The 26,398-nt window shown below is 39.1% G+C and overlaps 1 protein-coding gene across 8 annotated transcripts in view; it reads left to right on the top strand.

Annotated features, from left to right (window-relative positions):
* The window catches only part of ACACA (acetyl-CoA carboxylase alpha), a 342,930-nt gene that overhangs the window by 189,368 nt on the left and 127,164 nt on the right, over positions 1–26,398 (top strand). For all 8 annotated transcript variants that reach the window (XM_032163072.2, XM_032163071.2, XM_058446054.1 and 5 more), the window contains 5 exons: positions 2,993–3,117; positions 11,402–11,515; positions 12,750–12,863; positions 14,217–14,306; positions 16,283–16,401. In XM_032163072.2, coding sequence (XP_032018963.1) covers positions 2,993–3,117; positions 11,402–11,515; positions 12,750–12,863; positions 14,217–14,306; positions 16,283–16,401 — 562 coding nt within the window. The remainder of the gene's footprint in view (positions 1–2,992; positions 3,118–11,401; positions 11,516–12,749; positions 12,864–14,216; positions 14,307–16,282; positions 16,402–26,398) is intronic.

The following is a 26,398-nucleotide window of genomic DNA, read 5'->3' as shown; positions in this document are numbered from 1 at the left end:
TCTACTCAAGAACTTCTGTTCATCAAAATACATCATAAGGAGACTGAAAAGCCTATAATCCTAGCGCTTTCGGAGGCCAAAGCTGGCAGATTGCTGGAGCCCAGGAGTTCGAGACCAGCCTGGGCAACATAGCAAGACCCCGTCTCTAAAAAAATACAAAAATTAGCCAGGTGTAGTGGTATGTGCCTGTAGTCCTAGCTTCTTGGGAGGCTCAGATTGGAGGATCGCCTGAGCCTGGGGAGGTCGAGGCTGCAGTGAGCCGTGATTGCATCACTGCACTCCAGCCCCGTTGACAGAGCAGGACACTGTCTCCAAAAAAAGGGAGACTGAAAATATAAGCTACAAAGTGTGAGAAGATATTTACAAAATATATACCTAAAAAATAATTAGAAGTATCTAGAGAATTGGTATGAATCATCAAGTTAAAGACATCCTAATAGCGAAATGGGCAAAAGATATAAAAAGATATTTTACAGAAGAAGAAGTACAAATAATTTATAAACTTACACAAAGATGCTCAATCCCATTAGTAGTTAGAGTCATATGAACCAAAAACCACAATGAAGAGTGGCAAAAATTTAAAAGTCACATCATCATCTTCATTGCTTCTGTACATGGAAGTACAAATTGGTATACCACTTTGGTAACAGTTGGTCAGTACCTAATAAAGTTGAACTTATTTGTATTCTTTAGTAATTTTACTCCTAGAAAATATTCTCTAGAGAAACTATTACACGTTTACTAGGAGACATATACAGGAGTATTTGTGACAGCACTGTTCATAATCTCAAAAAAGACAAGAAACAACCTAAATATACATAGGTAGAGTGGATCATTGAAGTCTGGTATATTCTTACCATGGATTACTATGCAGCAGTGAAAATGAATGCACCAAGGCATACACTGAACAAAAGGATGAATCTCAAAAATACAATGTTAAGGAAAAGAAATGGTACAGTGATTCCATTTTTTCAGGTTCAAAAACCATGAAAATTAAGCTATACATACATTGGTGATAAAAGTTAAGAAAAACAAAAGAATAATTAACATAAAATTCAGCTTAGTAGTTGTTTCTGAGGAGGGTTATGCAGGCGTCTTCCAAGATACTAGAGATGTTCTATTAAAATTTAATAGCTTTAAAATAACACATGGGTGTTTATTTCCACTGATACCATATATTCTATATGTTCTTCTGTATATATATTTCATAATTAAACTGTTTTGTTTTTTGTTTTGTGTGTGTTGTTCTTTTTTTTTTTTTTTTTTTTTGAGATGGAGTCTCACTCTGACACCCAAGCTGGAGTGCAGTGGTGCAATCTCTGCTCACTGCAACTTCCGCCTCCTGGGTTCAAGCGATTCTTCTGTCTCAGCCTCCTGTGTAGCTGGGATTATAGGTGTGTACCACCATGCCTGGCTAATTTTTGTAGTTTTAGTAGAGATGGGGTTTCACCCTGTTGGCCAGGCTGGTCTCAAACACCTGACCTCAAGTGATCCACCCGCCTTGGCTGCCCAAAGTGCTGGGATTACAGGGGTGAGCCACCGCGCCCAGCCAATTAAATGTTTTAAAAAAAGAGTGTCTTGGTGTGCAGGATCTTCAAAGTAAAAAAAAAACAAACAAAAAACTATCGTTGCTTTCTTTCTGTTAATGTCTCCCCTCACCCCGGGTAAATGTGTTCTTTTTATTTCCCCTGGTCCTATTGCCAAAGTTTATTTGTGTTGTCACTTCAAAGCTAAGTCTTGGTGGAGAAAAATATTAATACAGAACAGCTAATTTTTAAACAGCTTCCCTTTTGGTCTAAATGTGTCTTTTATGAAATTGGCAGCTCTCTCGATATTGTAGTCCATTGTTTTTCAAATGTAATTTTATTTGGAAAAAAATTGCTTATGTCAATCTCTAATATTTAGAATAATTAAAAGCCTGGTTACACTGGTCCAGTGTACTCAGTGTTCTAGGAAACCACGATAATGCAGTTTGAATGTCACTGTTCTGGTTTGTAACTTAATGTGGAATCTGAACTGAGGTGATAATCCTTTACTGTTTTCATGATTTCACAAAATTCTGACCCTTGAGAATATTCAAACACTAATTCCTCTTTACTTGGAAATTTAATTCTGAGGTAAGCTGTTTTCTAAAGAACTGAATATTACTTATATCCCATGGCAGATATCACTACAGTGTACCAGAGGCTTATGCTTCTGTTGTAAAACATAACTTTCCTACTCAGAACTAACCTGCCCCTAGTGGCCTTATGGAAGGCAAGTGAAAATATGCATAAGTTTAGTCTCCCTACAGACCTTTTGACTTAATGCAAGGTTCTCCTTGATCTATACCTTGGGTTGGATTTGGCGTTCCTAGGCGTTACTTAGCTGTTTCAAGGACTAACAGAAGAAAATGTTGATTCCAGGGGTAGCAGTCATACTTCTCATGGATATTGCTAAGTTTGGTGTGGTTTTATTTTTTGAGATAAAATTGTTCCTACTGGTTAGGGTCAACTATTTTCTGTAACTCAAACATGGAATCAGAATCTCAAGCTCTGGGGGAGACCTTAAAGATCATCAAGTTTAATGATATTTACATTTCTTTTTAAACAGCAGAAATTTCTCAAGAAATCATGAGAGAGTTTAGAGTAAGATTGGGGTTTGAGTTATTCCCAATCTTTCAGTCTTTAAGGCACACCCACCTCCCCAATTTTTAAAAAATTTAATAAAATTGAGGCCCAGAGAGGTAAAATGATTTGCCCAGGAGCACACAGTAAATTGCTAACAGAACTAGGCCTTGAACCCAGATCTTACATCCAAATTGCCTGACTCCTAGTCCAGTGTTCCTTTTACTAAATCACATTGCCAGTTTCTGTACAAATCCATCAAAGAAAATCCTTACAATGTTTCTTCTCACTGCTCATCTCATAAATTATAGACAATACAAAACATATAGCATGTAAATGTGAACATTTATACATGGGTGAGAACCAGTTCTTTTCATGGCGTGCAGGTCACTATGACAAATGTGTATTCGCCCTCCGGGAAGAGAATAAAAGTGACATGAACACTGTACTGAACTACATCTTCTCTCACGCTCAAGTCACCAAGAAGAATCTTCTGGTCACAATGCTTATTGTGAGTACCATTTTTCAGAACTTGTAAGGACCGTCAATGATGTACAAAAAGTATTTTTTCCTTTTGATGGCTATGGTTAGAGAAAAAAACTACTGCCTTTTATAATTATGGGATGAGTGGGGCTTGAGCTTTGGATTAACAGTTTCTCACATCTACCTTTGTCCTTGGTCTGAAGGAACCTGCTTTAGTGAGAAAATGACTCTTCTGGCCATTATGCATATACTCATTCACAGGAACTTATACCTCCTAACTCTGTTTAGAAATGCCCTGTGCTTCACCATTCCTGTGGTCATCATGACAGCAGCTTTAAAATTTCATCTTATTTAGCCAATATACTCTAATTTTAACTCTTGTTCTATAGATACAAGCAATGGCTTTTATGTCAAACTTGAAAAAAAAAAAATAGAAATCCAGCACTCCCCCTCCCTGACCAGAGAAATTTAAATGTATTCTGCATCTTCATTGGTCCCTTTTTATTTACATTGAAAATCTAAGCTTGGATTATTGTATTGGTAGTAAATATATGATTTTTTTCTCCCCATAACTTAGTAAAATAAGAATTAGTAGGAAGTAGGAATAGGGAGTGAGCCTGGTAAGTTTGATAAGAGCTAATGTGCATTTGGCCAGTGGGTGGAATTTTTGTGGGCTGAAGGATTTTTAAAGATGACTTGCAAGTCCTTCACTCCTAGCTCATTCTGGTTGAGTTAGTTGTAGGAATTAGTACAGTAGGGCTATTTCTAGAGTCCCTCACCCCATGGTCCTGAGCATTTGCCTTGCTGCTGCATGCCTGTCTTTTTGGGGACTATAGTGCCTTTTCACTCCTAGAGTTTTCTTTTTTGTCTCTTTGTGGAATTGGGATTCTTGGTACGTTAATTACATCATTTTTTCATGGAGGAAAAAAACATACATCTTCATAGCTATTTTTTTTTTTTTTCTTTTGTTTGAGACAGAGTCTCGCTGTCACCCAGGCTGGAGTGCAGTGGTGCGATCTCGGCTCACTGCAGGCTCCGTCCCCCGGGGTTCACGCCATTCTCCTGCCTCAGCCTCCCGAGTAGCTGGGACTACAGGTGCCCGCCACCACGCCTGGCTAATTTTTTGTATTTTTAGTAGAGATGGGGTTTCACCGTGGTCTTGATCTCCTGACCTCGTGATCCGCCCGCCTCGGCCTCCCAAAGTGCTGGGATTACAGGCGTGAGCCACCGCGCCCGGCTTCATAGCTATTTTTTATTTCTTGCTTCAGAATGAAGGGAAACTATCTACCATACACCTCTGATTAACAAGAGTGCCACTTATTCAGTTATCTGCCTAGCTGGTTAACTCTAAAGCATATAACATTTTTTAGAATAGCCACTTTAAAAAATATGTAATTATAGGGAGAGTTCATTGCCTTTGCTACCCTAGAATGGCTAGATGGTGGGGAAACGAGAAGATGCATTTGAGAGGGAAAAATATATATATCAGTACTATGTAATACTTCAGCTTCCCCCAAGTGACAGGTTTCAGCTAAGAAATGATATAATCTATGGCAACTTGCTAATTTTTTTTGTAAGTCAAAAGAAGGAAGAAAGACTATTTCGATTTTTTTTTTAATTTAATGAAAGGAGTGTTAAATCTCATTTGGATAAAGCCAAGACTTTCTGTCAGAAAAGGGTAATGATGAGGAGGGTAGAAGAATCTGTCAGTTTGGACCTAGAATGGGGTGGAATTCGCCTTTATAGGAAGCTAATTATGGTGAGTTTTTCTTTTTATTGTGATTACGTTTTTAAGAACTTAACAGTTTTCTGCACTAAAAATAGACCAAAGCCTAGAATCCTTGGAGCAGCAGAAGAGTAATGATCGTCCAAGACTGTCGCTGGGTTTCTTAAATTCTAATTTGTAAGATATAGGGGCTCAGCTCGCTCCTTTTGCGGAGTGATTGTAAGTAACGCTTGCCTTAAGAATCTCATTATTGGAACACGGAGCCATATTTCCTCTGAGAATTCTGGAGTAGCTTTGAGCCGGGGCTGTTCATTTCTCAAGTAATCACGCTGGTGTGATGGAGAGAGAAAATGGCAGCTGTTCGGAGCTCAGGCCTTCAATTTTCTTCAGAGTCCAGTCACTCAAGTGTGTAATTACACGGGGGGTGCTGCAGAGGCGTTGGGCCCTGTCAGAGAACTGGTTTGAGGCTTTGCTTTCTGCTTTTGCCAGTCAGGACAGGCAGAAGCCAATGGGACTCTGACTTTCCACACTGTTCTTTTTTTCTCCCACCTTGTCATCCTGATTACTTCTTACCTGCATGGATAGTACCCAAACTTTCTTTCCAACAGGCTGAGCTCTTTAGAAAAAAGAGCTGTTTCAGAGTTTGAGTTTGGGTGAATAGGATGGAGGAGGAGGAGGACAAGGGGGACGGGAAGAGGAGGAGGAGGAGGAGGAGGAGAAGGACAGTTGAACATGTGAACCGGGAAGCCGGATTTGTCCTTTTCTTTATTTTGATGTCATTACATTTTTCTTTAAAAAAAACAAAAACAAAATGAGACCCAGTAAACATAAGAGGATCTGTAAGCTTTCACGTCATTAATTTCTTTTCAAATATCAGTTGTTTTCATTTCATCTTAGAGATTTGGAAATCAAGAAGTTAATGATGTGATCAAGCTCAGGGCCTGCTAACAGTGACTTACAGAACGTGGGTAAAAGCTCAAGACGGTGCTCTTTTCTGATCTGATGTTACTGAATGCCAGACATGTCTTCCTCTTTTCCTCTTTGACAACGCTTAGCTGCTCCCCCTTCCTTCTTCCTCTCCCTCCTCCTCTCCCACATCTGCATTAATGGTAGTAGCTGGTAAGAGCCATTTTGGTTGTTTGGATTATTCTTTGCTTGGATCTTAGTGTCTTTTACAGATGTCACCTGCACATGGTAGCACTTTGATTCCCCCAGCTTGTGTTCTCTGCTGGTTCCCCTTTCTTTGCATATCTTGGCTTCCTGATTGATGGTTATGTGCCCAGTGTTCCATTCTCTGCTTTCTAGAAGTAGGAATGTTGGTAGTATGCTTTGCTGAGCTAGATGATGATTTCTGGGGCTTTTGAACCTGCAGGGAGGGAGGTATCAAGAAAATCAGGCTTCCGTGAGTCAGTGTCATGGGATATGCCTTGCTCTAGTAAAGAGGTACCTTCATCCTCTCCATGTGTTAGCATAACTTGCCCAGTGGTGACTTGCCTCATGGGCTCTCAAGCAGATTTCTGGTAATCTTTCACTCTGTGTGGAAAGCAAAGTATCAGGTAAAAGGCTAAAGTCCTATCAGGTTTCCTCCATTTAAAGGGATTGTAACATAATTTAACACAAAGTCTGGAAGACCAATAGTACATTTATTTTTTGAAAGCTCTTCTTATTTCTTAAATTTAACTTTATAGGAAAAAGCTTAGAACTCAGAACATTGTTTATGTTTGCTTAGAGATATTTAAGGAACTCTTTAATCTTTAGCCAGATTAAGCTAATTGGTACAAATACAAAGTATCAACATCTTCATAGCTATCTAGATGGCAATGTGCATATCTTCTAGCCACCTTGGTGGTAGGTAGTCTTCCCCTCACTGCTTGTAACTTATTTTTGATACGGTCCACATGAACATGCTATAAACCATGCTTCTGTATGAGTAATGCCATGCCTATGAACCCCTGATTTGGTTTAGATGGGGAGAATTTATAATGCTGATCAGCACCTTTCCTTCCTCCGCTTAACCTGACTGCAAATAATTTTGTCCAATGTGTAAATAAAGAAGAAAAGTCTTAGTGATTCCACATTCACTGAATAAGGGTGATATTAACAATTTATTGTTAAACTTACCCTATGACATTTCTTGGGATATCAAAAAGTGCAGATATGACTAGGAGAAGCTACCAGTTCATTGCTGATACTGGGTTTAGTGCCTACCCGGCTGAACAATAGTTAATGTCTTGAGGGCATTACACATAAGGTCACATTCTTTTTGTTTTGAATTGCCTTCTAAGATCAAGTTGGACTATGTTGGTTTCTTCTGTCAGTCAGCTGTGTAACTTTGGCTATGCCTTTTTTTTTTTTTTTTTTTAAATTAAAGATGTGGTCTCACTGTGTTGCCTGGGCTGCCGTCAAACTTCTGTGCTTAAACGGTCTTGGCCTCCCATCTTGGCCTCCCAAAATGCTGGGACTACAGGCATGAGCCACTGTGCCCAGCCTTGGCTATGGGTTGAACATTTTATCATGTTTGTTGTATTTCTGCAAATTCAAACTATTTCCTATAGTTAGCTACCATCTAGGTCAAAAGTAAAAGCAAGAAATAACTATTTTGTACTAGTATGGCTGAATAATAATTTTCACTTTGTTTTATGACTCTGGACAGTTGGAACAGACCTTTGGTTGGTGGATTGGGACGCCAGATTTTTGCACGTAACTTGTAATCCCAAAATCATCTGGTTGGCTCTTTAAACAAACCTTTTTATGTTGACTAAACACATCTGCTGACGTAGACACCATCTAAAGATATTGTTACAAAATGTTCACCAGGATTAGATGGTGATGTTGGTTTGTCCAGTTGCCCAAAAGAAGCCTGTCTCTAGGACAGAGGGTAATAAACTTCCTGTTGGATGTTAGTTGGCATTTTAAGGTGGGTGGTTCTGAAAATTACGCTGATGTTTTCTTTCAGAACCTGAATGCTGTGTCTAGGTCAGGGACAAGACAGGGTTGAGAAAGTTATTCTACACATAATTTTCTGTTGCCAATTTTTTTTTAAGTATTAATGATGACAGTGGAGAAAATATTTGAATGGAAAACTTCCAAGTCAGAATAGACTAATGAAAATAGTGGTTAATTCATACTGTTTGATAATTACTTCACATTTATTTATTTATATTTTTTTTGAGATGGAGTCTTGCTCTTGTTGCCCAGGCTGGAGTGCAATGGCGCGATCTTGGCTCACCACAACCTCTGCCTCCTAGGTTCAAGCGATTCTCCTGCCTCAGCCTCCTGAGTAGCTGGGATAACAGGCATGCACCACTGTGCCCAGTTAATTTTGTATTTTTAGTAGAGACTGGGTTTCTCCATGTTGGTCAGGCTGGTCTCGAACTCCTGACCTCAGGTGATCTGCCCACCTTGGCCTCCCAAAGTGCTGGGATTACAGGTGTGAGCCACCGCACCTATTTATTTATTTTTATTTTATTTTATTTTGAGACGGAATTTCACTCTTGTTGCCCAGGCTGGAGTGCAATGACGCAATCTCAGCTCACTGCAACCTCCACCTCCCAGGCGGTTCTCCGGCCTCAGCCTCTCAAGTAGCTGGGATTACAGGCGTGTGCCACCACGCCTGGCTAATTTTTTTGTATTTAGTAGAGACGGGATTTCATCATGTTGGTCAGGCTGGTCTCTAACTGACCTCAGGTAATCCACCTGCCCCAGCCTCCCAAAGTGTTGGGATTACAGGCGTGAGCCACTACGCCTGGCCCACATTTATTTTTTCTAATCTCCATAGTTCGCTTTTCCTACACATACTGTTGCTTTTTCCTGAAGCCCTTTTTTACTCCCTTTCTCTCATAGTGGGAAGATAAAATTAGAAAGTGGTTTTTAAAAAAAGTGGTTTTGCGTGTTTTGCTTTGTTTTGTCTTTTAAGTTAGAACATGATCTGTAACTATGCAAGAGCATAACTCCATTTTTAAAAATTTTAGTGTAATCTATAAAGGTAAACCTATATTTCCTTTAAAGGGAATGCATTCCATATCAAATCTGATACAGGTTGTGGAGGTGATTAGTGTTCTTATTTTGTCATATTGGCTTTTGTTTTTAATGTTGAGACTTTAGTCTGGCTTTGTACAGAGGAGGTGAGTTATGGCATTACCCAGTACACTTCTTATGTTTTTAGGCATTTTGGTGGGTCATTCCAATGCTTTTAGTAAGTACCTCGGAAAGGTGTGTGTTTGCTCTATTAAGAACATTAGGAAAGGGACTTAGGTAGGAAAAAATGATGTTGGTTTCCCTACCTACTGTTATCTATCAATTCTTTCCTTCTGCCTTTTTATGCTCCTGTTTCTGGTAGTTTTACATATTCCTTTGAAATTCTGTTTCGCTCATTAGTTCTCAGTAAAAGGTGAGATTTACTTGCATTTTCTTTCTCCTGTTTGCTTTTATGCCTAGGATAGGTAGAACAGATTCTCCAATCTGTGCTACCTGTTCAGTAGAACCTCTGGGTTTATCTTCACTTTAATAGCAGCTTTTATTTTTCTCACTCAGATGAGTGAATTATCTGGGTTAAATGGGTGAAAACAGTACTTGCACTTCCTTAATTATAAATCCCATCATGTGTTTTATGACTCTGGACAGTCAGAGCAGACCTCTGATTGTTGGATTAGGAAACCAGAATCCCATCTCTACTAAAAATACAAAAAATTAGCTGGGTGAGGTGGCGGGCGCCTGTAGTCCCAGCTACTCGGGAGGCTGAGGCAGGAGAATGGCGTGAACCCCGGGGGGCGGAGCCTGCAGTGAGCCGAGATCGCGCCACTGCACTCCAACCTGGGCGACAGCAAGACTCTGTCTCAAAAAAAAAAAAAAAAAAAAAAAAGGTTTGAGAAACCTTCCCAGCATGATGGCATTGAGTATTTCAAAAGTATTTACTTTGTGATGTGGAAGGTGGGGGTTTTGGAAAAAGCATGTCTTTTATTTATACTGCATTTATTTATACTGCTGTGATAAAGGTCCCTGAGATGGGGAAGGTTAAGTATGAAATAGAAATTCTTAAAGAAAAGGGCTGATAATCAAAGTGGGGAGAAGATTAACATGCAGCAACAAGCAGGCGCTTTGGGTCTTCTCTCATGTCCCATTGGTAGTAGGGGGAGAATAAATATTTATTAAAATACAAAGGCAATTCTTTAAAAAAAATTTTTTTTTTTTTTTTGAGATGGAGTCTCGCTCTGTCGCCCAGGCTGGAGTGCAGTGGCGTGATCTCTGCTCACTGCAAGCTCTGCCTCCCGGGTTCACGCCATTCTCCTGCCTCAGCCTCCCAAGTAGCTGGGACTACAGGTGCCCGCCACCACGCCTGGCTAATTTTTTGTATTTTTAGTAGAGATGGGTTTTCACTGTGTTAGCCAGGATGGTCTCGATCTCCTGGCTTCGTGATCTGCCCGCCTTGGCCTCCCAAAGTGCTGAGATTACAGGTGTGAGCCACCGCGCCTGGCCTAAATTTTTTATTTTATTTATTTTTTATTTTTAGAGATGGGGGTCTCACCATGTTGCCCAGGCCGGTCTTGAACTCCTGGGCTCAAGCAGGAGTAATCCCTCAAGGGATTACAGGTGTGAGCCACCCTGCCCAGCCAAGGCAATTATTTAAAACTCCAAGTAGAGGTAGTGATATCTAAATGGATATATTTTATATGGTGTGGTGTTAATAATTACTACTACTAGTAGCTCTGTAAAATTCAAGAAGGACAGACATTTATAAAAACTGCATTTACAGTTTTTTCAGCTTAGATGGAAATTGCATGGATAATGGATGAATTTAGGAAATGAACTGATATTCCACTGGACTCCAGTAATAATATTTCTCTCAGAATATGATTGGGATTATTTTCTTAACATTTTTGACTTCTTAGAAAAGGAAGGACCCAATACTGAATAAACCATGGATTCTATAGTAGGAGCCTGTTTTTTTCCTCTAATTCAGCTAAGGATTCACATGTTTAAGTATCATGGAATGATTCTTGGTACAGGAAGAAGAGAAATGATTTGGGATGCAGAATTGCCAGCATATGAGATGGTGTTTTTAGTTAGTGTGTGTTTATAAATAAGTAATTTGTTCTTGTGTTTCTGTTTTGCATCCTCCTGGGTTGCTGAAAATTTGGTTTATGAGATGAAAACCACTGGGGTGGTTCTTTTTGCCTTGTATCTACCTTCTTTCCAAAAGTGGGAGGGGAAACAGGAAGGCCTTTAGTCCCTGTTATTTAAAACGTTCTCTTAAAACTTTGAGACATAATCTATTATTTCTTACTCAGAATCCCCTTAGCCCCTTTTAGTGGTCTCTAATGATTCCTTCTGCGTGTTAAAAGTATGGTGTTGATTTATAAGGAAATACATTAGGAATTTTGAGTGAAGGATTTGGGCTGCCTCTCCTTAGCCAAACTTCCTCTGGGATCTTCTTTACCACATTGTTTAGGGTAAAAATAATAGGAAGTTTGCATTTTCTTATTAATCCAGCTGCGTTTACTTTGTTTTCATTCCTTTTCTCTATTTTAAAATCCTATCCACCTGTTCTTTTTAATATGGCTATGTTCTTTTTTACATTAACAATTAGGATCAGTTGTGTGGCCGAGACCCTACTCTCACTGATGAGCTGCTGAATATTCTCACAGAGCTAACTCAACTCAGTAAGACCACCAATGCCAAAGTAGCACTTCGAGCACGCCAGGTAAGTACATTTGTTGGTTTTCTTAAAGGAGGGATGGCTTTCATAGATCAGGCAGTCCTAGACACAATGAACTTTTGCTTAATCACTTTACAAAGAACATGTTATTTTCTATGTATGTGTCACATTTTCCTCAGAACAAATGTTTTCATGTGGTATGTTTTTTAAAGAGAAAGGAAAAGATTAATGCTGTGTCTCTTTCAAATAGAAGCCCTTTCCCCCTTAAAAAATCCTGGTATCATTCCCTTCCCTCCCTAGTAGGCCTGTGATAGTAAACCAGGGTCAGGTGGAGGAAAGGACACTCAGGGAAGAAAATAGACTCAATATTTCTTACTTCCCAAAGGGAGCTTAGAAGCAGATGAAAACTTCCAAGTATACAGGAAATAATCAAGTGTGGAAAGCAGAAAGGTAATGAAATGAATCTTAGGCGGTAGCAATCAGAACAACCCCAGAGAAGTCCAGTTAGTTTCACCCTGCAGTCTTCATTTCCATTCCAAAAGGTTTCAGCAGGGAAGCCAAGAGTTGGCACTCCCTTTGTGTTTCAGTGCATGGGCATTGACAAGGAAGCAGCATTTGAAGCTGTTCAGTGACCTTCTGCTTTCTCTACAATTGTATCCATGTCACTGAACTACTCAAAGCTATTGAACCTCTCAGTGACCTGCTGAGGGTATTCAGATCCTACCGTGTCACTGTTTGTTTGTTTATGACACTGCTTTCACTCTCTCTGCCCCTCACGCGCATTGGTGTTACTTCCTGACGCGTTCTCCTTGGTGCTGAGTACCTGGGGCTGTCAAAGCGGCTTTCCCTAGTCTGTCTTTCTACTTCAGAGTTGTAAAAGGCTAGCTCTGCTGCATCTACCTTCCCCACAGCTGCTCCCTGGCAGACCTGATTCCCAATTAACAGCTAGTCATGCAGTCCCTAGGACCAGCAGCTTTGCAATGGTAAATCACATACACTGATGGAACTTGATTGAAGCTGTTTTCTCTCCCTTCCCCCTACCCACCATGGGAAATTGGCCACAATGCAAATCATGGTGAGAGTCAACTGAGATTCAGTATTTGGTGGCATTGGCTTTATGTTACAGGACCTAGAAGTTGTTTTGCTTGGTCTCTGTTTTATCTGTGATGCCTGCACTTACAGATTTATATTTATTGCTTTTGTATCAGAGCTGCCTAATAGGAGTCTAGAATAATCACTCCCTGAGGAACGTGTGCCTCCTATTTTGTTCTCACTCTAGGTTCTTATTGCCTCCCATTTGCCATCATATGAGCTTCGCCATAACCAAGTAGAGTCTATCTTCCTATCAGCTATTGACATGTATGGACATCAATTTTGCATTGAGAACCTGCAGGTATATATATATATATATAGCCCTTTCCTGCCTATCTGGACTCTTACCTCCTTTATTCTCAAGCATAGTTTAAGTAATTAATTAATTAATTTTGATTTTCCATGTAATGGAGTTTCATACCTTGACTTTCTAAAATGATTTATACTTATGAATTTTTTTCATACAAATGCTGTTAGAATTGTGGTTTAGCTTAAAAATCAAATAGGCCTGCCTTGATAGAAGTGTCCTATTGAAGTCTTTATCTTTGTACTTTACCTAGAAAGTATTCTAGACCAGAATTAAATGACGAGGCTGGTTGATTTCTGATATATATATATATATACACACATTTCTCTAATGATTTATGATATTTGAATCAGATGTATACATAGGTATTTGTTACTCTTCTGGAGACAAAGCTATTTATCATTTAATTTTAATTTTATGTTAATGCTAACTATTGAGCTTTATAAAAAGCCCATTTTTAAGAGATTATTGGCTAATTTTACTACTAATCAGAAGGACCACTGCAATTATTTTTTAAACATTATCTTCTCAGGAATGACTTTATATTTTTCCACCTGGAAACAAGGATACCATTGTTATATCTGGCCCAGGGGTATCTTTAGACTTTCTGTAACATTTCTTCCTGGGGAACCTAGAGGGGAAAAAAGGATGTTTTTTGTTATTTGGTTAACAGCTGAAATCTAGGGTTTTCAGCTGGGGTTCAAATCTAGGGTTTACCATAGTGGAGTATTGAGACAATATTTATTTTATTTAATTTTTCTGAGACAGAGTCTCTGTTGCCCAGGCTGGAGTGCTATAGCATAATCTCGGCTCACTGCCACCTCCACCTCCTGAGTTCAAGCAATTCTTGTGCCTCGGCCTCCAGAGTAGCTGGGATTATGGGCACTCACTACCACGCCCGGCTAATTTTTGTATTTTAACATGGTTTCGCCATGTTGGCCAGGCTGGTCTCGAACTCCTGACCTCAAGTGATCTGCCTTCCTCGGCCTCCTAAGGTGCTGGGATTATAGGCATGAGCCACCATGCCTGGTGAAGACAATATTTAGAGAGTACAGATAAATGTCAGAAAAGAATAATGTCATAAACACTTATATTAGCATACAAATAATGCATTGTTAATTCAGTATTCTAAGAATTTTACATGTATTTACTCATATAATAAAACAGCCCTACGAGGATAGGTATTTTATTTTCTCCATTTTGTAGCTCAGGAAGCTGAGGCACAGAGAGATTATGGCATTCAGAGACAAAATTCTTAGGTTTCACTAAATGCTTCAAATGCCAAATAGTGTCCATTGAAATTGTTTTCTTTTGATGTAAGGCTTAAGCCTTCTTTGTATCTTCTAGAAACTCATCCTATCAGAAACATCTATTTTTGATGTCCTACCAAACTTCTTCTATCACAGCAACCAAGTAGTGAGGATGGCAGCTCTGGAGGTAAGTATTTATGGTAATGGGACATGACCTTTTCCTTTGTTTGTAGCTGGTTTCTTCTATTTGGCTGCCATGTCAGTTCTAGTTCTGTGGCCTTAAGGTTGGTTCTTAAGGGTAGTTAGTCTCTTTTCCTCTGAAAGAGTACGTGCTTACTCAGATACTTTACTCAAGTGTTTCATCTGAACTCATCACCAGCTTCTAGGTTCCAATCACAGGAAAATAGCTGCCAGCATTTTTCAGTAGTTTCTATTTTCCAGGTATTTGAATTCTCCCATTTCATAATGAGTTAGGATTCCTTGTAACACAAAAAGCGAAAATATATGGCTGATCAGAGCATGTGTCATCTTACCATTGTGCGATTTGGGCCAAATTAAAATTGATTTTAGTTATGTTTTGGATTGTCAAGCAGCTCTTATGAAATACTTCCTCAAAGGAAAGAAAGTAATAGCATTTAATGAACTGTGTTTTAGGTATTTTATTTTTCTCATTTAATCCTACAGTTACTTTAGGAAGTAAGAAGAAAGTGAGACTCTGAGAGGTTAAGTGATTTTCCAAAATCACATAGATGTAGTAAGTGGAAGAGTTTGCATGTGAACTCAGGCTAATCTGACTCCAAAGACTTTTGTTTCCACCACAGCACACTACCTCATTAAGCATAAAAATTGCAGGCCCTGAATACCACTGTAAAGTTGCCAAATAGATGTTTTTTGAAGATGGGGAAAAAGAGTGTTTTAGATGATTTTATGTAACGTAACATCACGGTAGTCTGTTGCCAGCTCTTTTGTGTTACTTTTTATCTGTACTCTGTGGTAGAGTGTAAATTATCCTACTCAGTAAATGCCAAAAGTTTTAAAACATTTAAGTGTTTTGTAGTGTTTTCATCTCATTTAATGAGAAGCTTCCTTATATACTTCCCGTGCCATAGAATCTCAGGTAGCATTTTATGTGCATGGCAAATTTGCTGTGAAATGTGTGAGGTTGGACTGACAGTTTTTTGCAGAGATGTAGCCTATTGCTGTTTCTTTTTTTAAATTTAAATTTATTTTTATTTTATTTTATTGCTGTTCCTTTAACTCTTGAGTCAAGTTCGTGTGTTTGAGATATTATATGTCAAATTATGTCTTACTGCTTATGCCTTACTGCTTTTTTTTTTTTTTTTTTTTTTTTTTGAGACGGAGTCTCGCTCTGTCGCCCAGGCTGGAGTGCAGTGGCGCAATCTCGGCTCACTGCAAGCTCCGCCTCCTGGGTTCATGCCATTCTCCTGCCTCAGCCTCTCTGAGTAGCTGGGACTACAGGCGCCCGCCACCACGCCCGGCTAATTTTTTTGTATTTTTAGTAGAGACGGGGTTTCACCGTGGTCTCGATCTCCTGACCTCGTGATCCGCCCGCCTCGGCCTCCCAAAGTGCTGGGATTACAAGCGTAAGCCACCACGCCCGGCTGCCTTACTGCTTTTGATCAGGATTTGCTGAAAACTGATTTCGAATGGGTGGGGTAGTCGGGGAGGACACAAAACAAAGACATGAGATAGTGAAAGAGTTGAACTGTACTGTGATTGCTTGTGTCTTCTATTTTCACTCCGTAAGTGGCTCAAAATCAGCACCTCTCATTTTTCTCACTGCTTAATCTCCTGTTGAAATGATCATGCTTAATAGATTAATAATTGTAGTTCTATATGCTGTCTTTTGCTAAAGATTAAACCTTCTCCAGGGTTTAGGTTAGTGTGGAAGAAGGTTTACAGTGCACATAGGTGTCCAGCAGAGGCAGCCTAGTTTTGTTTTCATTAGTAGTCATGGTTATAGCATTAAGACTCCAGCTTTATTAATTAAAGCAAGATATGTACATATACATAGGGCCTTGGGACTTCTCTCCCCACAGAGCACCTTCTGCCTCAGATACCTCGTTTCAAGACTCTTTTTCTGGGCTATTTTCTTAATTTCTGTTTTTGAAATTTATTTACTGAGGGTTTCTTTTGAACCAGGTGTATGTTCGAAGGGCTTATATTGCCTACGAACTTAACAGCGTACAACACCGCCAGCTTAAGGACAACACCTGTGTGGTGGAATTCCAGTTCATGCTGCCCACATCTCATCCAAATAGGTGAGTTTGAGGTGGTACGTGCACCTGAGCCAGCCAGAGGTATACCATGAGAATCAAGGGAAGTAATATGTATGACAATTCCATGTTTTTTTAGTTAGAAATGTAGGGCAAAAAATGAACAATATGAACCATAAGAGAAGAGCGTTTTGGTGCGCACTTCTTTGATCTAAAGAGAAAAATTATGGTCTAAGTAAGATGAAAGTTTAGGATTACTCCATTCATTCTTGCTTGTGTTAGGTCACTGAGGAAATAGTTTCTTTCTTTTTTAAAAAATTAGAAAGAATTTACTAGCATTTTACTTGCTAGAACTTTGCCAGAAAAATCACTTTTTTCAACAATTTAAATCAGCAATTAGACCAAGAAAATATTTTGGGTGGAATGCTTTTCTTTTCTATATGTTTGCTATGGGTTGAGGTTATACCTGAGCCAGTTTCATTATCTCCCTAAAACAGACAACCTGAATTTAGCAGTTGAAATTCAATCAGTTTTTAAAAATTACATTTCAGAACCAAACTTCTTAATCTCAAATAAATTACTGAATTAAGCCATGATAATTACATTATTTGTCCCTTCCTGTGTCTTTTAAAAAATAAAATGTACATATGGACACTTTTGTTTCAGAATTGCTTTTGTTTTAAAATGAAAATATTTTATCTTATAGACTGTCTTTTAAAAAGTATTCTAAGGCAATGAAAATCTAGGAATTCCACCCACATATAGGTTCATCCCCTCCTGTACTTTCATTCTTTTTAGTAATACCACAGGAAATATAAATGCCACAGCCAATCTTAACCTGCCCCTCTCCATTTCTTCTTTATGGCCTTTGGTTCTTCACTTGGTATTACAAAATACCGTGTCTTTGGGGAACCTTAGTTATAGACACCAGAAATGGTTTTGTTCTAAATTGCCACTTCACCCAAAGCAATAGAAACCCTTTCTGGAGACAAAGAAGTCTGTGCTGAGACTTTTGGCCACTGGATGCCACTGTTGATCCAGCAGAGGTCGGCAGATGAGCAGAGGCATCTTCAGATAAAGTACGCTCTTCTTTGTCTCAGAATATCCTTTCACTTCTCTACCTCAAAAATACCTTATGGCTGGCAGAGAAAAGCATATATCCTTGATTTAGCAAGCATCTCTTGGTACATTTTTGCCTCCGTGGATTTCAGAATCTCATTTTCTAGAAACGAATGGTTGTCCTTCAGTGAGCGGCGAAGTACTCATGGCACACATGGGCACAGCACTCAGTCTTCTTTCTTTTCCTGCATTCCTTGAATAATTGTAGAGAACTACACACTATACTTAATGCTCTTTGTAATTCTCAGGGCAGTTCTCCTTTTCTTCCTGCCTTCTCCTGCTTCCCTTTGGGCAGTGATTTGTAGTCAGGCTGCAGGGCTGCTTCTGATTTCCTTCCCTCCTCATCACTCTCCTTGTCTTTCCTAATTGTTCTCCCTGTCCTACTTTTTTTGTTTGAGGATATGTCCAGTATGGTGAGGGAATGTTGGCTGAAAAATGAGAGAAATTCTTCTTGACTGCTTTGTTAAGAAATCTTATTCGCCTTTCTATGTCAAGAGTATGAATCTTGGTTAGTTCAATGTGGTTACAAAACTTATATGCCTATCCCTCCCAACATCTGGACATGCCTGTGGATAAAGATCAGACTTGAACATAACAGTAATCCTGTAATCTCCCTGAAGTCTCCCTTGGTTGTCGGTGTAATTCTAAACCTGCTGGATTATTATTGTTATTGTCATCATTATTATTGGTATAACTGTGAAGGTGAAGATAATTGCAAAATAAAAAGGAAAAATAAAATCATCTTTGTGAAAACCAGAAAAATGTTAAAATTGCTTCAATTTTTTTTGGATCTAAAGTTCTTTCGTTTAGGATCAAATGATCAGGTTTGATCATAAAATGATGTATTCAGTTTCAGAGTATAGCTTGTTCGGTTATTGCAGATTTACTACTTGAATTTAGTTTTATAAGATTATATACATAATATATTATATATAATATATATGAAAAATATATATTATATATATATAAAATATGTTTTTCCCCCAAATGTTTTTGTTACAATTTGGATTTATAACCTTATTGTGACACCAGCTGGTGTACTGCAATTGAATTCTGACACTAGCCATCTGAAGTTAGATCAGATGCCACAGGCTAAGGGCTCAGTCCACCACCAAATTGTCCCTACTTCAGATGGGGCCATAAGTGGGGTCCCCTGGCCACTTGCACTTCTGACCAACTGGCTACAAATTTGAGGGTCCCCTCAATTTTCTCAGTTTGATAATTCCCTCAGAACAACTCACAGAGTTCAAGCACTACAGTTTTATTGTCAGGATCAGCCAAAAGCACGAGACGCTTAGGGTAAAGTGTGGGACGGTTTCAAACACGGAGCTTCCCTGTTTGTTCCCTGTGGAATCAGAGTTTATCAACCCTCTCAGCACATCCATGTGTTCACCAACCAAGAAGCTCCATTGACCTTCAGTGTCCAGAGTATTTTAAAATCAGGGCTTCATTACATAGGCATGCTTGATTAAATCATAGCCTACATGATTAAACTCAATCTCCCCTCCCAGAGGTCCGGCTGGCTGAAAGCCCTCAACCCTCTAATCATGTAGTTGGTCTTTCTAGTGACCAGCTCCCCTCCTGAGTCATCTCATTTCTTAGCATAAACTCAGGTGTGATCCAAGGGGCTTATAAATAACAATGACACTCCTATTACTTGGGAAATTATAAGGATTTAGTCTCTTCCAGGAACCAGAGACAATGGCCAAAGTCTTTATTATACAATAGGCCTGCTCATCTTAAACAGAAATCTAAGCTGTTTTAGATTTAGCTAGTTTTGAGCCAAGTACTTTTCTTTTTTTTTCTAACTCCAGTACTTTTTTTGTGTGTTGTTGTTTTGATCAAGCAGGCAAAAAGCATATTGTTTCTCATTCTACAGAAAGAAGTTACAGAGGGCTACCAATATTTGTTCCACTGTCAGTCCTGTAGGGCTCAGTTATGTCCACTAACCTCTAGATTAATAATTCTCAGAATAATCTGAGGGGTAATTTGAAAATACACATATTGGGGTCCTGACTTTCAAGACCCGATTCATTTTGGATTAGATTCCAGGTGACCACTTTGAAAAGCTCCTCTGAACTCTGATGAACAGCTATAATTGACCGTTACTACTTCTAAACCAGTACTGTCAAATAGAAATATAATACAAGCCACATGTTATTTAAATTTTTCTATTGGCCACATTTAAAAGAGTAAAAAGAAACAGATAAAATTCATTCAAATAACATCTTATTTAACCCATTATATCCAAAATACCATTTCAATATGTAATAACAATTGTTAATATTTTTTCTTTTATTCATACTGTATCAAACTAGCCATATTTCAAGTACTACCCTAGCTGCATGTGGCTAATGGCTGTTATATTAGACAGTTCAACTTAGACCAAAAATTAATTAGGACAATCACACTGAGCCCTCTTTTTTGTTGTTGTTGTTGTTACTGGTAGTGCCCTTGGAGAGAGGAAAAATTATTATTCTTATGTTGCTTATTCTTAGTAGTTACAGGAATTATCCACACTTGATATTATAGATGTTACACTACAATATTTTATGCATGCTTTAAAAATCAGTGAGAATAAAGAAAAGGTATATGAATCATACATATTTTACTTATCAATGCAAAACAGAATTTTATATTTTTCCCAATTGAGGTTACCAAACCAATTTTTTTTTCCCCTCCCGTAGAGATGGGGTCTTGCCATGTTCCCAGGCTGGTCTCAAATAATTCTGCTTCAGTCTCTCAAGTAGCTGGGACTATAGGCATATGCCGCCATACCTAGTACAGACCAAAAATTATTGGGGGAGAAAACAGGTATTTTTTTTTTTTTTTGAGACGGAGTCTCACTCTGTCACCCAGGCTAGAGTGCAGTGGTGCGATCTGGGCTCACTGCAAACTCCCCCTCCTGGGTTCAAGAGATTCTCCTGCCTCAGCCTCCTGAGTATCTGGGACTACAGGTGCCCGCCATGATGCTGGCTAATTTTTTGTATTCTTAATAGAGACGGGGTTTCACCATGTTAGCCAGGATGGTCTTGATCTCCTGACCTCGTGATCCGCCTGCCTCGGCCTCCCAAAGTGCTGGGATTACAGGCGTGAGCCACAGTATTTTGTTTAACCAATTTTTTGTGTTTTCTTTCCTTGCACTTGGTCTTCACATTCCTAGCTAGGTGTTTTTGAAGTAGACAAAATTTGTCCAGCACATCATTAGAAGTGTCTTAGTAAGCTGTAATATCAAAGCAAGACTGCAGTCTCATTGTGTATGGAATTCCATTCCTGCAGCTTTTTTTTGTTTTTTTTTTGAGATAGAGTTTTGCTCTTGTTGCCCAGGCTGGAGTGCAGTGACGCTATCTTGGCTCAAAGCAACCTCTGCCTTCCGGGTTCAAGCGATTCTTCTGCCTCAGCCTCCCGATTAGCTGGGATTACAGGCATGCGCCACCACACCCCGCTAATTTTGTATTTTTTAGTAGAGATGGGGTTGGCCGTGTTGGTCAGGCTGGTCTCCAACTCCCAACCTCAGGTGATCTACCTGCCTCGGCCTCCCAAAGTGCTGGGATTACAAGCGTGAGCCACTGCACCCGCCCTTGTTTTTGTTTTTTAAGTTCTCTTACTATAATTCCCAGTCACGCAGTTTGTTTTTGACTGTGATTTAGCCTCCACAGGTTGGGGTGTAACATGGCACTCTGTCTGCAAACTGGCAGCAGAGTTTTTTTTTGTTTTTTTTTTTTTTAGGAAAATCCTTTACTTGCTGTTGGGATTGAAGACCTGTATCTTATTAGGACCTATTTTGATTTTTAGAGAAGTAGGCAAAATATATTGCAAATGACTAGGGGAGCCTCTGAAAAGGGAGAAGACACCCGTTTTTAGCACACTTGAACAGTTGCTATGTAGTAACATATTTGGTACATTTTTATTTTTGTTTTAATTCATCATAGGACTTTGCATTGTTTGACATGTGGTTACTCTGTTTTTTGGTATAATTTGACTATTTTTAGAAAAAAATACTCCAATAATTTTTTTAAAAAGCAGATTACTAAATAGTTTATTCCTAATCTGTGTGACTTCCTGTTTCATCCTTCTTGCTAGGTGTGCATCAGTCGAGGTATATTATCTCCTTTTTGATCTTCTACCCAAGACTTCTAAATTTTTGTCTGGGGACTGTAGTTCCAACTTATTTGGCATCTGTAGGTCTTATTCACTAGAGGATCCAGTTATTAGAACTTCACTCAGGGAAGCTCCTGGTCTGGATTTACCCTTTACTTCTAAAATTTCCTTCAGTTGAACAGCAGCTAAAGAGATTTTTCTGATTTAAGCATAGTTAGAAACATATTTTATATATATACACACACACACGTATATGTATATGTAACGCATGTGTATGTTGTGTGTGTGTGTGTGTGTGTGTGTGTGTGCGTGTTTCCTTTTTTACCTTCTTAGCATTTAAAGGCTGTGTGATTCTTTTTGAGGGGAGGGGATTTTTTTTTTTAATTTGTCATTTTTTAACTGACTTGTGTTCTTGAAGGAGAAGTGACTATCTCAAGTTGTTTTCGTGGTGCAAGAATATTCAGGGCAACTGGTCTATACTAAGGGAGCATCTTATGCAGACTTCTAGAACCTAATTCTCTCATTGAAGATTCTGTGAGCCCAGCCCTTTAGTGAGTTTTACATGAATTAACCCTGGAGTTCAAATTATAGCACTGAATATTCCTTTTTCTCCTTCTTTCCCTAGTGAGTCTTAGGGTTTAGAGCCTAAGTTTTGTATATGTCTGTCTTTTTTCCTATTCAGAAACTTAAGTATCACTCACTGGTGCTGGAGATGGGAAAGCTTGTTACACTGAAGCATCATCCTGAATGTCTGTATTTTGCACAATTCATTGAATCATTTGACCCTCAGGATTTCACTAAGCTTTGGGCATATTAACTGCCTCAGAATAATCTGGAAACAAATTCTTCAGTCAACTAGTATTTGATCTTTTAAAATATAGCTATATTTATACAAACATATGTAAAGTATATTATCTCATAAATTGTGCCTATGCATATGACTCTATATAATATAATATGACAGTCTGGGAGTACACAATTTAAAACTCCAAATGATTTTTATAATTAATATATGCTAGTGAACATGAGTAATCTTTTTAACCTTTAATCTGTGATTCAAATAAGAAGCATCACATTTGATGCAGGAGATGGAAGTGTACTTTGTTATACGTTTCTATACATATATAATGGGTGAGGACCTATTGGTGTTTATTTCCACCGATTTCGTAGATGGAAATCCGTGCTTTAGTTAAGTCGGATTCCATTGAACCTTCTCTGCTATTTGCTACTTGTGAATTTGGCCTTCTGTGTTAATGTTTTAATTCAAATACTTCCCTTTTCTTATGTCTTACCTCCAGAAGAGGTCGGCTGTGTTTTCCCCTGATAGCATGTGTTTTGGTCATGGCTGAGTTTAGGCTGCTTGGCATCCATCCTCAATGTTCAGCTGTCAGTGGGTGGCCTCTGGACTTTTTATTCGTAAGGAAGGTTAGAAATCAGGAGCCTTCCATGTGACTAATTGATAGCCAACTGCCATTCTCAAGAATTCTAATAATCTTTAACACCCAGAGATTAGACCTTTCTTTGGATAGTACTGAGATACTCAGAAGTCATCCAACTTGTAGCATTGTTTCTGCAGTGGGAGCACTTGTTGTAGTTCGCAAGCCAGAATGAGCTATAAATAAATGAAATCTTACAGTGCTTGCTTCCTTCATTCAGGGTAGTCTGCTGATAAGATGCAAGTATCTGGCAGAAGAGAAGATTCTTAGCAGGTTTAAGTGCTTACCAAAGTGCTTTCCTGTATCCATGGCTCAACTTCTAGTCTCTGCTGTGTTATTTTGGCACTCTAGACTTGTAAGATTGGAGAGTTGAGTTTAAAATTCTCAATATATCACTAAGGTAGCCCAAGGTCCTTCTTGTCAAGGAGGACTAGCTGAGTCCGGGGGGAAGGAAAAGCAGAATCCAGGACACCTGTAAATCCCTGTAGTTTTGTGCTGTGGGTTCGTAGCTAATTATACAGCAGGCAACAGTAATATGCCGTAGCTCTGTTGGTGTACTTGTTTCAGAAAGAGCAAAATCTTCCAACAGAGCAAAGAAGGGGCTTTGGAGGGACTGCAAATGAATGAAGTAATGATCATTTTATTGTAAACTAAAGCTCTGCAGTAGAATCAGGGCATCTGAACTGCAAGGAGGTGGTGGGGGAGATGCCAGTAGAAATACATGGTTCACATGTGTTTTACAGTTCTTGATTTGGATTCTCCTGCAGAAATATAGTCATGCAAAGAGACCACCACTGGTCACAGCCAGTCAAATTGCTCTTTCTCCTATGGTACTGCTGTTAGTGGCTGCTAGTAGGTTATTCAGCCGACCTCTTCTGATTCTGCTTTGCTGCCTGATTTCAAAAGAGTTGCCCTATACTGGCTTTCAGTCACAGCTTGATGTAACCACTGCTTGTTTGCATGCATCCCCATCATTTTCGTATAGGCTCTTTTTTTTTTCTTCTTCAAGTTAGGAAGCAAAAGAATCAGGAGCATTTTTATATGATAAAAGATTTATGTAGGGCCAGCTAGGATCAAGCCAAATGAAATTCAGCTGGAAGGGTTGGTGAAAAGGCTCACAGAACTTGTGGCTGCCAGAGAAGTCAGTGTTCCTTAAATTAAAGAGGGTTCAGCTAGCAGGCGGCAACTCTGACTTTGCATTCATGTTGAAGCAAGCTCTCCAGCCATTCTGGGAAGGCAGAGCAATAAAATCAGAGGTGACTTAGTGCCAGGAACCTCAGAATTCATAGGATTTCTCTTGTCTTTCTTTAAAATCTATATTGATGTGGAATGCTAACTTGGAGAGTGGAGATGAGAAAATGCCAGGTCTAGATTGTGGTTTATGACACTGTATTGAACAATGTCATTGGAAAGCATCCTCTTTGGTTTTTTGGTTATCACATCTGTAAAATGGAGCTAATCTACTAGAAAGAAAGTGGTTCTAATATTTATCAAATGTTGTAAATGAAGATTCATTATAATGAGTGTTTTGAATAGCCCAAATAGCAGATAAGAAGTGAATTTATATCCCATTTACGTATTTGAAAATATTATTGATTGCCTTATCAAAGATTGAGCAATTTTACTTTCTTTCTTTCTTTTTTTTTTTTGAGACTTACTTTGTCACCCAGGCTGGAGTGCAGTGGCATGATCTTGGCTCACTGCAACCTCTGCCTCCTGGCTCAAGCGATCCTCCCACCTCAACCTTTTGAGTAGCTGGGATTACAGGTGTACTGTGTGCCACCACACCTGGCTAACTTGTGTGTGTGTGTGTGTGTGTGTGTGTGTGTGTGTGTGTGTGTGTGTAAAGATGGATTTTGGAGATGTTGCTCAGGCTGGTTTTAAATTCCTGGGCTCAAGTGATCCACCCACCTCAGTCTTCCCAAAGTGCTGGGATTATAGGCATGAGCCACTGTGCCCGGCCTAATTTGACTATTTTTGCGTGATGAGTATGCAGTGGGATGTGGCAAATTTTATTTTCAGCTACATAAATGGAATATTTGACTCCTATACAATCTCTTCCCTTAGTTGTGTGTGTGGCTTTTTTTTTTTTTTTTTTTTTTTTTTTTTTGGTACAGAGTGTTAATCTAGCTTTCTGGTGTATCACAGTAGTGTGCGATATGCCACATTTGTCATATTCTTAAATTGACCATATAGCCCTTGTATAGGATAAAAATATGTAGTGGCCAGGTTTGCTGGCTCATATCTATAATCCTAGCACTTTGGGAGGCTGAGATAGGAGGATCACTTGAGCTCAGGAGTTCAAGACTAGCCTGGGCAACATAGTGGGACCTTGTCTCTATTTCTTAAAAAAAGAAAAAGAAAAAAAAATGTAAATGATCATTATGGACATGACTAAGTATTTACCTGTTAATAGTTTATCCTTCCTTCCTTCCTTGCTTATCTCCCTTATATCCCCACAGATTCTTATTCTACCAAAATGGATAAGCTGGCTCTAAACCTACTTACATGATTGATTTGGGACCATTCCTTTAAAAATTAGAGATGTTGGGAGTTTTTGCTTTTTGCCCCATACTGTGTAGATGGTGCATAATTCTTATAACAAAGCAGCAGGGGGCTCTCTGTAGGAGCTTGAGAGTTGCTGATGGAGAAAGCCTGGCTTTTTGTTGTTATTGGTGTTCTTTTCAGTTCAGGCCTTTTTCTACTTAAAACGTGGCCGTCATCCTGTGAAGACTCCCAAAGGGATTAGAATGTAGCTACAGAAGCAGTTAGATTATTTTATTAGATTAGGAAATTTGTTAACAGTTGAGAGGGATTATACTGGTTTCTAAACTCTAGAAACCCGGATGAATGGAACCTGAGGTTTTTTTGGTTGTAGAGTTCTCTCTGAACTGAGATTCATGGTAAGAAACTGTGCAGGTGGCCCCTTTCTTTAGCATCCTTTATATCTTAAAAGGAAGACTATTCTCATTAGCATCTGCAGTTAGTTTTCTGTTCAGCTGTACCTCTCTCTGTTCTAGAACCTGTGCATATTTTTTCTGTATTGTTGAGGCCCAAGTGCATTATAACTAAGGATCTCTTGTAAAAATCAAACCCACTCTCCTGAGAGGCCTAAGGAATCCAAACAGCAAAAGTTCAGGTTTTTGCACTCGGAGGTTGCTCTTGCTGCCTTATGAATTCACTCTGTGATACAGGTTTGATGCAAAGAGCATTTCTACTCACAAATCACATGAGGTATACAGTTTGTGTGCAGTGATATGTCACAGCTTTTTATTTATATGGCCTGCTCAGTCTATTCTGCTCCTTCCACTGCCATGGAAAGTGCATCATTTTCCTCCCTCTATCTTCCTTCCCACATATCATCAGCACCACCCACTATGTTCTGC

This window comes from Hylobates moloch, unplaced genomic scaffold (assembly GCF_009828535.3).
Source record: "Hylobates moloch isolate HMO894 unplaced genomic scaffold, HMol_V3 SCAFFOLD_10, whole genome shotgun sequence".
Classification (NCBI taxonomy): domain Eukaryota; kingdom Metazoa; phylum Chordata; class Mammalia; order Primates; family Hylobatidae; genus Hylobates; species Hylobates moloch.
Note: the sequence above shows the minus strand (reverse complement) of the source record. Positions and strands in the feature narration are given on the sequence as shown.